We start from the raw sequence: 15,109 nt of genomic DNA, 5'->3' as shown, positions 1-15,109 counted from the left end.
AATACGAAGGTTGTGAATAGGCACTTTTTCTGAAATTAGTGAATTGTTATATTGGATAACGGTATGTGATACTTTATCCACTATATTAAGGGCTTCTGAGAGTTGTAGTTTAGACGATTCTAACAGAATGATGCTTTTGGACACGATTTTAAAATTAGAATCAATGAACAGAATATCTTCCAATAGCTGTTCAGAAGGCAATGATTTTATAGCTGCAACAGCGGAACTGTCTGTGCTATTCAATGCATCAATTACCTCCATTATTTTGCTATAATGTTCTGCATAATAATTAATAGCATCCAACCACGTTCCCCAACGGGTCAAGACTGGCTGCGGGGGTAAGGGTATTCCAGGGGCAATTATTTGGAACAGCAACACTCTCATTGTAGTATGGTTGATTGAATTCTTGTCTACACTGAACAAATGTTAAGCTTTGACTATTCCAACCACAGTAATGCAAAAACAAGTGCTTACATAGGTATACATTAGCTGTAGCTGCTCTATCTATTTGGACCGGTCACATCTCTTAATATGAACTGCTTATACTACGCGACCGGGCTGTCGCTCACCTCCTCTATACTACCGTACATCGGCAACCTGATAGCATGCTGCGTGTGGCAATTCAACGAAGTCTATTCATCAATAATGTGTTGCACCATCATAAATTGGTATGGTTTTAAGTGCAAACGTCTTCTTAAAATGCACCAAACGGTTGTGGAATTCCAGTCTCACAAGAAGCACGCTGCGTTGATTTTCTAGGATTTCAAACTAAGCTTTCCCTCACTTGTTCGACCACAGCATCAGCCACACGTGGACGTCTGGGAGATTTGGCATAGGTAATAGAACAGCCAGTCTCAATAAAAGTACGGTGCCAAGAATAAATTGTTTCCCTGGTAGGAGGATCCTTGCCATACTGGGTACGAAATCTACACTGAACCACTGTTGCAGATTTCGTTTCTTCAAACAAAAACACACAGCGAGCTCGTTCTGCACCTGTGAAAGCAGCTATTTTGAAATGAACTACGTTAATACACGCGGTAACAGAACTAGGTACTACAAAGCTATGTCAGTGAAAACTTGATGAGTTTTGCTATCAGATGGCATTGCAACCAGCTTCGTATGTTTTCTAAATAAATTTCTATAAGCTTACAAAGTTGTATAATTCTTTTGAAATCACCGTGTACATCAGGGAGGAAGGGATGGTAGCTTACTAAGAAAAAGATTTAGCTAAAGCGTCCATTGCTAATGAAATGTAGAAAACACAACGTTTCAAAGGTTGGAATTACCTTCGTCTTCAGGTGAAAAGAAATGAAAGAAAAGTAATCTTATTCCATTTTGAATCTCCCTTACTGCCTTAACTTTTTATCTCAGATTAAGCCATAACTCATTTTCGAAACATTTTGTTTTCTGTATCTTTAAGGGGTTAGGTATAGCTTACAGCAGTAAAATTTTTGGAAATATTCAACATTTTTTCCCTCCATAACTATATCTTATACAATAATGAAAATCGGTATGTGTAAAAACACTGTTCTTCTGCTATATGAAAAAAATATTTTTATGATAAAAAAAATTTATTTTTTCAAAATTCAAAATGATGGCAGTTTACTGTGCAGTGATGAAGCGTTTCACTCGTAATGCATAAACTTGTTAACTTTTTTATGTTCTCTTTCTTTTATTTTATTGCTGAAAATCATGTTTACAATATTATGCTCTTTCAATTACATTCTTTAATAAATAATATTTTTTTATGCTCGACCATGCCGAAATGTAGTAATTATACACCTGGTAGCAGTATTTTAATGCATGTCATTAAAGTACACCTACTCATTAAAGTAAAGGTGTTCAGCCAATGATATGTCAGCTTTGTACCGTTATAAAACCGCAAGTATCGATTATTCTCGGATATGCAATCGAAAGAGAATTAGCGAAAAGTCACGGAGGCTGGAAATCCAATACTGTCGCAGAAGGTTATGTTCTGTTACTATAATAATTAATTAGCGTTAATTGTAAATAATTATAATATTCAAATAAATTCAATTTGTCATCTCGTTTTTCAATGTCGAATTCAATAATCAAGGTTATATCAAGTTTAACGGGATTACATCAAGGTCAATGACATTATTGTTTCTCGGAAAAAATCAATACTTTCGCGTCTGCGCACATCTCACAATTCACGACCTAGAACAAGGTCACTTCCGATCTTGTCAGATACAAATAAAATGTATACATCTGAATAATTTCAAGTTAGAAATATGGTCGAGCATAAAAAGTCGTATGAAACTCGCCTATAATGGTAATTAAGAAGCTCGTATGAAAATTATGAAACTCGCTTGCACTCGTTTCATAAACATACATACTCGCTTCTTAATTACTATCATTATAGGTTCGTTGCATACTGTACTATTTTATTTTGTGTTAGAAGAAAATACTGATATTTGACCATTTTTTTAAATTAATTTATTTTTATCAGACAATCTATAAAAGATGGAGAAGTGATCTTGCATCATATTGTAGATATGACATGCATAAATACAAACAAAAAAATTCATCACAGAATGTTGGATAGTTTTTTAATTATGTGGGAAACGATTCATCACTGCACAGTGAACTGAATTTTGAAAAAAAAAAAAATGTAATTTTTTTTTAAAACCGTAAAAATATTTTTTTCATATAGAAGGACAGTGTTTTACACATACTAATTTTCATTTTTGTACAAGATACAGTAATGGAGAAAAAAAATGTTGAATATTTACAAAATTTTACTGCTGTAAGCTGTACCTAACTCCTAACTAAAGCAGCAGAAAATTATAATATAAATCTCTTATGAAGAATACAATAGCTGGCACAAACTGGGAAGTCCTCTCCTTTAATGACATTCTTTATCTGTGCTAGAGAAAATTTCTAAAATAATCACTTCATTTTCAAAATTTTATGTTTTAATCAACAAGAAAATCTGGAGATCTTAGAATACTGAAAATGAAAAAGGAAACTGTATATAAACAAAGTATTTAAAAGGAATGTACATCTTATGTTGAACAGTAAGGAGACAATAATATCTTCTCAAAGTCCAGTGTACAAAATACATGATATTTAACAATAATGTACAACAATTACATTCATACTGTGAAATAAAGTAGACTGTAAGCTGATGGCATTGTTATGTAAATGGGCCCATATGTTCACTAGAGAAACAGAATGAATACTGCACATAAATTATGGTACTGTATGTCATGAAATGGGTGTGGTACGGTGAAAGAAGTCATTCCCATTCTTTCATTACTCGCTCATAATCTTCATCTTCAATAAATGGCCGATCTATGGACCTGAAACATGACGACAATACTACAATCAGAATGACCCTTCCCTTCATGGGACGTCAACGTTTTTGGAAATCACTGTTTCCAAAGGAGGATCTCATCCCAATTTTCAACAGCAAACAAGATCTTTGACTAATTCATCAACAATTGAAATAACCTGCACAAAAGCTGTTTAAAATTATTAATATTAGTCTTCAAGTATTCTTTGCACTGAAAGAGTGAAAATTTCAGTAAGAAAACTATGTGATTACAAAAAAAATGCTTTATTTACCTAATCATCATTTCACCACAGTACAAACACTCAGATGCAATGATACTGTCAATATCTGCCTTCACTTGATCTCGTGCTGACATTGTTGCTGACCCCATAGATACATTATCGTCTCGAGAAGAAAATGCGGCCAACTGTCTCTGAAAAGCAATATAAACACAAATAACAAGAGTGACATCATTTCTACCAAACCAACACTTTTTTTAATTCTTGCAGGGGCGGCTTTTGGGGTAGTGCCAGTGTGCCATGGCACCATCAATGAAAGAAACAGAAAATAATATCCTAAAAATCAGTTGTATTAGTTTATTTATACACATTTTATTCGTATTTCATCTGAATGAGCGCACGCACAGATCGGGACGCACTCTTGCAGCGTTTCTCCGAACGTTGGAGCCAGCTCGGTGTGGCACTGTTTGCGTCCATATAACACTGTACAAAAGGCTACTGATTCAAGTTTATATGCGTTTCTTATGGCAGACTTCGAGATGAATTCAATTTGACTCAGTAGTTAACATTCTGCCCGCTAGAGAGCAGTAATGCAGAAATTTCGCTAGATGGCAGGGCTGTTTGAGACGTTAGGCAGGGAACCATCAAGTGCAGGCTTTCAGGAAAACACAAGTTAAAGTTCCGCGTCAAATCTTAATTTAATGTTACCAATTCAAAACTAATACACACAACTTGGATTTGAATGTGTAGGCCTAAATTATTACCCATTTAACTATATTGAATGCAGAGATAGTCAGTCATGGTTATTTTTAGAAAGATGAATATTTTTTCCATATTATGTAACACTATTTGTTAATTTTGTGTAACATTTGTTTTATTTTGCGGCAACTAAATATTGCTACACTGTTGCTAGTATTGATGCTTTTGTTAACAATACAAGAGATCTGTGCAGGACATGAACATGTGTTATTCAGGCTCCTGCCTTGGATTCATCGGCCTGTTAAATAAAGTGCAAACGTGTTCATTTATTATCTATATCATTGTTTACCTCGTGTGTTTTTGCCAGTAATTTTACTAGTTATAAAAGTTGTCTGTATCTGACTAACAATACTGTGAAAATTTTGCATTACCTATAGGCCTAATCTGTAAATTTCGTTATTAGTTTCGGAAATGTTATTGTAACTATTACTAGATGCATTATTAACTGCACACCTGGTAAACTAGCTGGTTTAATTAATGTGTTTTATTTAACATAATGTAAACGTGAGCTGTGATTATCACTTTCACTAGGGTGATTTGCGTACAACCTATTTTCATTTTTGGCACCACCACCAGAATGCCTCACCGGCCGCACTGAATTCTTGTATGCTGTATAGTTCTTTTTTCTCAGCTACAGAGGACCCAAAGGCTTGTATCACATCCTGAAGTACACTGTGATAATCTGACCACTTTACATAGGGATGATTAATTGAAATCCGCGGACTGCATTCTTGTAAGTATCGAGATAGATTCACTGCTTGGTGATAACTATCGATTCAGCTACAAAACACTCAATCTGACGGAGTTCGCAATGAACGCCACTCTGTCCCCTGAGAATTCTGTAGTCTCCTCAGATCGATTGCATATGTATGCAAATCACGTAACTGTATCTTGCTGCATCTTACATTGACCTGAAGATCGCGTTAATCGTGATTCACTATTTGGTGCCAACTATTGACTCAGCTACACAATACCAGAATCTGCGATGAACGTTCCTCTGTCCCCTGAGAGTTCTGCAGCCTCCTCAGATAGATGCTATCTGTAGCAAATCATGGTATTGTGCCGGATTCAGGCCTAGACGACCTAGGCAGTTGCCTAGGGCGGCAATTTCCAGGGAGGCATATGTTTTTCTCTTCTTTTTTTTTAAATTTTGTTTTTACAGTGAAATTTGTTTTTAAAACACTTGTATGTAAATCTTTTCTTAAGTTTGTTCATGAAACCTTATGGAAGTCGGATATTGTTTTGTTATAGCACTGCCGTGGTCGTGGCGAGAGTAAAAGGAAAGTGTGCACCTCCATAGTTATACTCATATTGTATCATGTTATTATAATCGTATTATCAACTGTTTGTATAAACAAGAATGCACTGTTGAAAATCAAATTGGATGTGTGTTTATTGTATTATCGCTATGAATAGTAACCAGAACTCCGTTACATTTCCATTGTAATATATCGTCAACAATATTATTTTAATCACTTACCAGTATGTGCACTATATAATTCGATATGAAAGATTTATTTCACAAAGAGTTGGAGTTTATTTTTCAATTTGCTTTATACTTCCTAAACTTTCAACAATGAATAATAATAATAATAATAATAATAATAATAATAATAATAATAATAATAATAATAATAATAATAATAATGAATATATTTCTTTGCATCGAGTCTGATGTGCTTTGACAGATCGACTTTGATGACCTCATGAATGCTTTCTCTGTGAATGAAGTGCGAAGGAAATCTTTATAATTCACAAGTAAGATGCATGTATTTTGATTCCAGTAATTTATTGTTTTCTAAATTGTAACGTTTCAGATATCAATATCAGTAATAATGACGCGGAATCAATTAGGCCTATTCAATTTTATCCCGATGACTTAAATAGGGCGAAAGATGATAGTGATCCTATTTCTGACGATCCTACAAGGTGGATAATAAATTAATCCCTTCGCAGTCATATCGCTAAAGTTACATTACTCTAAAAAAATATGGACAGTGCTTTTAAAAATTCAAGCGGACAATATATTGACTTTCCGAGGTATACTTAGATAAAAGATTGTTTTACAGATTATGAGGTATGATGAGAAGATAGTGTCATTCCTCTCCTTAACAACGTGCGGCCATTTACTTTTTTATATTTAATACTTAAATCCTTTACGATAGTGTGTTGAGAAGAAACACTGCCGTGGAAGATTCCGCATCTTGCAGCAAAATTCGCATCTTTTTTTTTTTTTTTTAACGTAGTCGGTAATATATACACATGCCGGGGGAACAACTACGAGAACAATAGCCACGACAGAACACCAATATTTTCTGTGACACAGTAACGGAGATTCAGCTCTTCCGAACACAACAGATGTGAAAGAGTCGGCAACGCCGACCTGTCACCATGGACTCTGGTTGGCTGGTTTGAGCGGTTACCATGGTCACGTCTTCAAACGGCTGAACTGTCAATATCTTTCTAGATTTGTATAGATTTTAAAGAAATTGAAGCAACAGTAAGAGTTAATATCGACTACTGACGGGAATGTGTGATATCGCCTTCTGTGTGGAAATAATTCTCGACTTGTGTGGAATTCTAATTAAATTACAAACCTTTGCAGAAAAATCAATTTTAAATTCCAACACGTCTGCCAAGTCTCTTTTGTTCAAGACCTCTTTTCATTTTGTTGAGAGTCAATAAACAGTCTTCATTTAAGGACAAAGAAACAGAGAGGCAACATATCAGTACTTAAAACCACTTTTTCAGTATTATAGTAATCCGTGGCGCTACAGCCCGTGAAGAGCCTAGACCGACCAGCCGGCTGCTGGCCTCACGCCCACATGTCGAAGCAGAGGTGGACGATCATCCAACCAGAATGGAGGTATCGTGTGGTTAGCACGATGATCCCCCCCAGCCGTTATAGCTTGTATTCGCAACCGGACTTCGCTACCTATCGCAGCTCCCCAAGTGCATCACGATGCTGGGTGGGCACCGGTCCCATACACTGGCCGAAATTTCATGAGAAAATTTCTTCCACCATGAGCACTCGAACCAGCGCGCATTCCGTAACGCGAGTCCTAGGCGGGATGCCTTAGACCGCGACGCCATGGCGCGGAGCTTTTCAGTATTAGGGATGTTAAAAAAGTACATTTCCGTGAAAATCTCTAAATAGATTTTTCGTATCATCACAATACTCTTTCTTTATTCATCACACAACGGCAAAGTAAAATAATGAACGAATGTTTTAAAACTGGAGTATTATATCTGTAGTGCTTGGGAAAAGTGACATAAGTCAGTTTTCACAAACCTTTTTTGATAATTTATTGACAACTTACACTGGTTTATGTCGATTTGATTTTTTTCTGTATGAATTATTGTAATGGGAGGAATACCTATGTATTTTTTTCCAAGCGATGTTCCGTAAGTTGTCAATAAATTGTTAAAAAAGGTTTGTGGAAACTGACTTGTGTCACTTTTCCTGAGTACCTACTACAGATATTTATGTGACAAAAATACATTGAAATTTCGTAATTTGATGGAAGTAAAATCATACGAAGCCAGTACAAATTATAATATATTATTTACATACTTGCAAGTCATGCAGCTTGTTCTTCTTGCCTGACGGCAACATTGGACTGAGTTCAGTCAACAGGCAGTCAGAGTGGAACCGATGGCCACATGGGAAGAGATAGAATGGTCTCATGAGGAGTTGCAGGTCGCATATTGAACACACATCTCGTGCCTGCACAAATGCATACCTACAACATAAATAGTAGTGTAAAATAAGCAGTAACTTGTGCAGACGTATTTAAGCCTACTTCCATGTGTCTTCTTTAAAATAAACTAAGGACCGGTTTTGAATATCAAATTACTTTCTCTACGTTAACGGTAACTTTATTGGATATAACAAAGGAAATACAGACATTTGAGATGGGCAAGGTATGTAGCATGTAAGTTATGGGCGAATCCAGAAATGCATATAGAGTGTTGGTTGGGAGACCTGGATGGAAAATGCCTTTGGGGAGACCAAGACGTGGATTGGAGGATAATATTCAAATGGATTTAAGGGAGGTGGAATTTGATGCTAGAGACTAGATTAATCTTGCACAGGATAGGGATCGATGGCGGAAAGATCGGTTTTTGCGTCAACGTATAGTCCGGGTCAGCTTACTTCATACCCTAAGGGTGAAACCTAATCATTTTTCCCCATTATTACATATGCTAGTGGATTGTGGTGATTTTTTAGTTTGCAGGTTGAATTTTCTTTTGCCAACTTCATTTCGAATTTCGATACTGACAAATGCTACGAATGGTAGTGATTTTGTAACTGGTATATTGGCTGCTGAGACAAACATCGACAATATTTGTCGATACTGGAGTTCCATGAAATTAAAATTGTACTAGATTTCTGAGCCGGTTACTGTAAGCTAGTGAAATTTGAACATACTTATAATTAATTAATATCAGTATTAATATTAATACATAATAGTGTTATTTTATGTGTTGCGTTGTGGTTATAATTCAAGACTATAGTCAGGTAAGTTTTCGGAGTTAGTACTAATAATTTCATGTGGTCAAACAAAATACATTTTTAGGTTAGGTCTCGTGAGTCAGTTGTTTAGTCAAACCAATGAATTTCGTATTTCCAGACAAAATACTTGACATGTTGGTCCCTTTCTCGTATAGTTTGCCTATGAAAATATGTTACAAATTATTGAATTATTTAGAATAACCTTCCAACATAAAGTATGATAAATAAATAAGTCATTTAGTACGTAGGATCATGTGATATCTGTTAACAGTTGGTAACACTGACAAGGTGGCAATATTTGCTGTTTAGGAACTGTTCTTATGTGACCCTCACTATATTAAGGGAATGTTCGTGGACAAGTTTCTGCACAAAACCGGTCCCTCTCTCGCTCAGTAAAACTCTAATAAATTCTGAATAAGAACTATCACAATATTACTCGTATCACAGTATTACCAACCTTTACACTATGTAGTATGTACAAACGCACGTGAACGTGAGAAGTTTCGGCCAGATAAACAAGGAATGGTTTTGGAATCCTAACTCTCTTTTACATTGATTTAGAATTATTGAATCCAAGATTATTATAAAACAAACAAGTGTTCAATTTTCTTACAAATAAAATATAACACACCTATTTCTGAAAGTCTGTATCTCTTCTCTGATAACCTGAGCTGATTTGGTAGCCTCTTCCATTTCTTCTTTGAGATCTTGAATGTGTTGGTTGTACTCCTGTAAATCAATTAATAAAGTAACAATTTAAAAAATAATAATTACTTATGATCCTCAGTAAGGATCGTAGGTAAAATATTTTGGGTGGACTCATCAAACTTCACTTAGATTTGCACTGGCAGTAGGCTCTTCTAACTCTTCATCGAAAAGAATATGATTATTATCACAACATCATCAAGAATTTATTTTACTGTTCTTTACATTGTCGTTTACTCATACCAAGAAAATCTTTATTTAATAAAACGAATGGAAGAAAATTGGTATCATAAAAGAACCATATTTCCTATTTATACGTTTCATGCAATTCGTAACAATTCAGTTCTTGTATCATGTTGCCAGTGATATTTCCGTTTATAATTGAGGGACTTAGAACAAAAAACAGGTAAGCGACACAAACCTATGAATAATTTCGAGGGAAAAATTGTTCCGGAGCCGGGTATCGAACCCGGGACCTTTGGTTTAACGTACCAACGCTCTACCACTGAGCTACTCGGGAACTCTAACCGACACCGATCCAATTTTTCCCTCTATATCCACAGACCTCAAAGTGGGCTGACAACCGTCAAGCAACCAACTTCGGAACAATTTTTCCCTCGAAATTATTCAAATCAACTTTACAGGGAGTTATACCTGAAATCTTGATTTGCATAATATACGTCACTGTTCGTTAACAGAAAACCACAATTTAAGTCACACGGAGTTAGTGTGCACTCGAAGTTGGTTGCTTGACGGTTGTCAGCCCACTTTGAGGTCTGTGGATATAGAGGGAAAAATTGGATCGGTGTCGGTTAGAGTTCCCGAGTAGCTCAGTGGTAGAGCGTTGGTACGTTAAACCAAAGGTCCCGGGTTCGATACCCGGCTCCGGAACAATTTTTCCCTCGCAATTATTCAAATCAACTTTACAGGGAGTTATACCTGAAATCTTGATTTGCATAAGACACAAACCTAGTTTTGAGGAAATTACAGTTAAAGTTCTACATGCAATGGAACATCATACACTACTTTGGTGAAATGATGCCCATATAGCAGCACTGGACAGTGTGATCACTTACCTTATTTTATCCCAAAGAAACATCCTTTTGGGCTATCACAACACGCACTTACCTAATTTTTTTTAATAATGTCACTTACCTGCTTTTTGTTCTAAGCCCTTCAATTGTAATTATCGATGACTTAAATCTATTACTGCGTATATGATTTTTCCAAAAATTTCAGGAAAGACGTCTTTTCGTTTACCCTGTACAAAAGATGCCAGAAACATCAGTTTCACTACCTACCTGAAGAGAAGTACATATGGCATCTTTGAAGTGATCGATGGTGACAAAGTCTGAGAAGAATGGCAAGATGTCTTCAATTTTTATGAGTTCACATTGCTGAAGAAATTGCATCGCCTGCTGGATGTCATCCTTTTCCCGAACCACATGCTTGGCTGTAACAAATAAAATATTGAAATCATTACTTTAAGGAAAAAAAGGATATCTACAATCCTACCATTCCCTGTTACCTCCAAAAGAACCAGCTAAAAGAGCTTGAAGTAATCGGACTTCTGGTTGGAGCAAGAGGTACCGCTACTCTCTCCATGAAAGATGTGTTTAAGAGGCTTGGAATACCTACATCTATTATTCCGATTGTAACCTTAGCTGCATTGAAAGGGTCAATTGCGCTACTAAAGCATAATCTATATTCGAAATGAAACTAAGTTCATTAGCATTCTTTACTTTTTGTAACACTTACCTCTCTCTCTCTAAAACTAGGTATATTTCCACTAATCTAACAATGTATTTGCAGCTATGTACTTGTAGGAATTTCATTCTCAAAACAAAATCAATGGTTCCATGAACTTGTGAATATTTCTATGGTTAAGTACTCTTTGTCCCTTATGGCAGCTCACGAATGGTGAGAAGATTCCTAAAGTAATAATATGTTCAGACTGGAACATGTTATTTTCTGTTAAAGTAACATCGCCTTGCCTAAAACTAACATTACTAGGAAGATACAGATACATCTCAATCAACACTATTGTTAGAATGGATTTAAAATAAACTATCATTTTTTATTCTTCCTGATGCTTCAAATAAACTGTCATTTTTTATGTTTCTATTATTTATCCATTTATTCTCCTTTTTTAGATGGGAGGATAATATTAAATTGGATTTGAAGGAAAATGTTATGTTTTATTTAACGACGCTCGCAATTGAGGAGTTTATATCAGCGTCGTCGGTGTGACGGAATTTTGTCCTGCAGGAGTTCTTTTACAAATCTACTGACATAAGCCTGTCGCATAAGTACACATAAATGCCATCGACCTGGCCTGCGATCAAACCCGCAACCTCGGGCATAAAAGGCCAGCGCTATACCAACTCCGTCAATCAGGCCGACTGATTTGAAGGAGGTGGGATATGATGGTAGAGACTGGATTAATCTTTCTCAAGATAAGGACTGATGGCGGGCTTATGTGAGGGCGGCAATGAACCTCCGGGTTCCTTAAAAGCCATAAGTAAGTATTCTCCTCGTCTCTTATTCTCCCAGTCGTCTTTCTTCCCTTTCTTTAGTTTGTGGTCTCCAGGTCTAATTATGGGCTAATTATAATTAGCCTGATACCGATCCCCATTTTTTCCGTGATCTTTCCATTTCATCGTCCTACAGATTCTTTATAACTTATCGCCGTTTTACTGAATACAATATTTCTGTATTCCATACACGTAACTTCGGATGAATTGACACAAAAGTATGAATATGAACAAAACCCGTTTTTAAGGTTTAGATTTAGATGAAAGACTGTGAAAACTTTCACAATAGAAATCCACTACAGAAATATCATAGGTGAGGAGCAAAATGACTTCCGGAAAGGAAGATCATGTGTTGATGTATATTTTACCCTAAAACTCCTGATTGAAAAACACAGAGAATTTAACAAAGAAACTCATATGGCATTTATTGATTATAAAAAGGCATTCGATCGGATCAACAGGAATAAGCTCTTTGAAGTTTTGGCAGATGATGTAACTCTAAATCAAATAACATTGACAATTTACAATTTATACAAAGAAAATTTAATTTCAATTAATACTGGTTCAGACTGCTCAGAATGGAAACCAATAAATTGTGGAGTACGTCAGGGTTGTCCTTTATCGCTACTGTTATTCAGTATTTACATTAATGCTCTTATCAGACACTGGAGATTGACAATACATGGAAACATCCAGCTTTCAACCTATAGCACTCTTGACACTTTGAGCCTTGGTTTTTCTGAATCGACGCATACGACGTGCGAAGCCTGCCTCGCACAAAACTGGACTACACGAGAGATAGTGAGTAGACGATAGAAAACAGAAGATGCGAAAACAAATAAATGAGGTGTATAAACAATTGAATGCTCTTTCATATTCAAGTATAAAAATATTGGGGTGCCATTTGAAATTTCGAAGTGCGGGTGGCTGGGGGGTTGGGTGCGAGGTGAAATCTAAAATGCAATTAAGCCTGGTTTCAGACTTCCCCCCTCAATCTCTAAATTAACGTGTTTCTTGTTTAAATTGAATTCAATTTAAATAATTAGTTATTTAGACTGGAAAGTTTTGAAATGAAAGCTCTGTACATAGGCCTACATACATACATACATACATACATACATACATACATACATACATACATACATACATACATACATGCAAGCATGCCTAACTGTGCGCAAGCGCGAACTTATGCGTAAATGGCTTGCCAAAAAAAATTGATCTAAGATATCTGAATTGCATACCCAATTTCATTGAAAGCTCGACACTAATCTCTCCATTCTCACAACACTTTGCCTAGACTTTGTATACCGCTACTGAGAAAATACTTTTTTTTTTTTTTATTCCGAATATCCTTAGTTTCGTTAAGCAGGTGTGTTATACGGGGCTACAAATTCATATTAAACAAAAGTTCCCTATATAGAAATAAAATCGAAACTACTTACTTAATTTATATCCCTAAGTTCGATAAATACGGGAAATACCTGTTATTATTCGGTTGAAAAGCTTATGTCATCCAATCTGCGTTGAAAAAGTTGAAAGTTAGAATTTATAAAACAGTTATGTTACCGGTTGTTCTGTATGGTTGTGAAACTTGTACTCTCACTTTGACAGAGGAACAGACGCTAAGGGTGTTCAAGAATAAGATGCTTAGAAAAATATTTGGGGCTAAGAAGGACAAAGTTACAGAAGAATGGAGAAAATTACACTACTCAGAACTGCACGCATTGCATTCTTCACTTAACATATTTAGGAACATTAAATCCAGACGTTTGAGATGGGCAGGGCATGTAGCACGTATGAGTGAATCCAGAAATGCATATACAGTACAGTAGTTGGAAGATCTGAGGGAAAAAGACCTTTGGGGAGGCCAAGACGTAGATTGGAGGATAATATTAAAATGGATTTGAGGGAGGTGAGATATGATTGTAGAGACTGGATTAATCTTGCTGAAGATAAAAGTATGTTTACTTGTACTCGTTACTGCTAAAAATACAACCTTCCTTGGTCTTTCCTTCGACTTTATGAACTCTATTACCTGTCGAATTGATTCCAATCAATTGTAGGTGTTACCGTGTCGGAATCGTGGAACACCTGAACCATGAAAGCTGACCCTGAAATTCAATTCAGGAACTTTCCGAATACATTTCAAATAAATTACAATACGTTAACAACGAATTGGTTTCCTCTGGAGCGTTCAAGCAATAGTTGCATTTGTTGCTAGAAAAACACAGCTCTACACACAAGTAACATAATTCGTATCAAAAGTACTATTAAAATGTTAACTGTATGCTCGGATGAAGATGGCTCGGAGTCCATCACAAGTTCAAGATCTTCTGTGTGGCTAGGTCGTTTGTCAGGGCATCAAACTTACAGGGAACTGCTACAGTTACTGTTACCGGCTGCCTTGCACAACCGTGGCTGCCCTCAGGCAAGGACACATTCCACACCCATACGTGTTCCCCTACTCCACCATATCCTGGATCCTGTATTGCTGCGGGGCTCCTCAACTACTCATTACTTACTAAACCAGGAACACGCCGAACTGACTGCATGGTTGTCCAATGTTTCTTTATGGCAGTTAGAGTACGCTGTGGGCTCTTAAGGCCATATATTCTTCTTCTTCTTTTCTTCTTCTTCTTCTTCTTCTTCTTCTTCTTCTTCTTCTTCTTCTTCTTCTTCTTCTTCTTCCTATCACGTATTAGACCTAGTGGCGCGTCCTCAGATTGCGGACAGAGGAGGCAGCCTCCAGATATGGAGGGTAGCTGCTAATATATTGAATAAGCAGTCGTGGACAGCTTATAAGGGGCGGTCCTCCAGCTTGAGGGTTGGGCGAAGGGCTAACAATCCATCACCGTAAAAAACAGCTTGTTAGGAAACCGCAACATTAGGAGCAACCGGGCGTAGCGCTTGCCTGCCAACCCGGAGTTAGGGGTTCGATTCCCGCTTGGGCTGATTACCTGGTTGGGTTTTTTCCGAGATTTTCCCCAGCCGTAAGGAAAATTTCAGGTAATCTATGGCGAATCCTCGGCCTCATCTTGCCAAATATCATATAGCTATC

The 15,109-nt window shown here is 36.5% G+C and overlaps 1 protein-coding gene across 3 annotated transcripts in view; it reads right to left on the bottom strand.

Moving 5' to 3' along the window:
* Positions 1-2,914: 2,914 nt before the first annotated feature.
* Positions 2,915-15,109, bottom strand: part of dor (vacuolar protein sorting-associated protein 18 dor) — a 291,090-nt gene continuing 278,895 nt past the window's right edge. For all 3 annotated transcript variants that reach the window (XM_069836074.1, XM_069836073.1, XM_069836075.1), the window contains 5 exons: positions 10,816-10,967; positions 9,441-9,538; positions 7,868-8,036; positions 3,589-3,728; positions 2,915-3,323 (listed from right to left, as the gene is read on the bottom strand). In XM_069836074.1, coding sequence (XP_069692175.1) covers positions 3,260-3,323; positions 3,589-3,728; positions 7,868-8,036; positions 9,441-9,538; positions 10,816-10,967 — 623 coding nt within the window. In that variant the 3' untranslated portion in view covers positions 2,915-3,259. The remainder of the gene's footprint in view (positions 3,324-3,588; positions 3,729-7,867; positions 8,037-9,440; positions 9,539-10,815; positions 10,968-15,109) is intronic.

Source organism: Periplaneta americana, chromosome 9, assembly GCF_040183065.1.
Source record: "Periplaneta americana isolate PAMFEO1 chromosome 9, P.americana_PAMFEO1_priV1, whole genome shotgun sequence".
NCBI classification, from domain to species: domain Eukaryota; kingdom Metazoa; phylum Arthropoda; class Insecta; order Blattodea; family Blattidae; genus Periplaneta; species Periplaneta americana.
The sequence above is the reverse complement of the archived record's forward strand: the minus strand, read 5'-3'. Positions and strand labels throughout refer to the sequence as shown.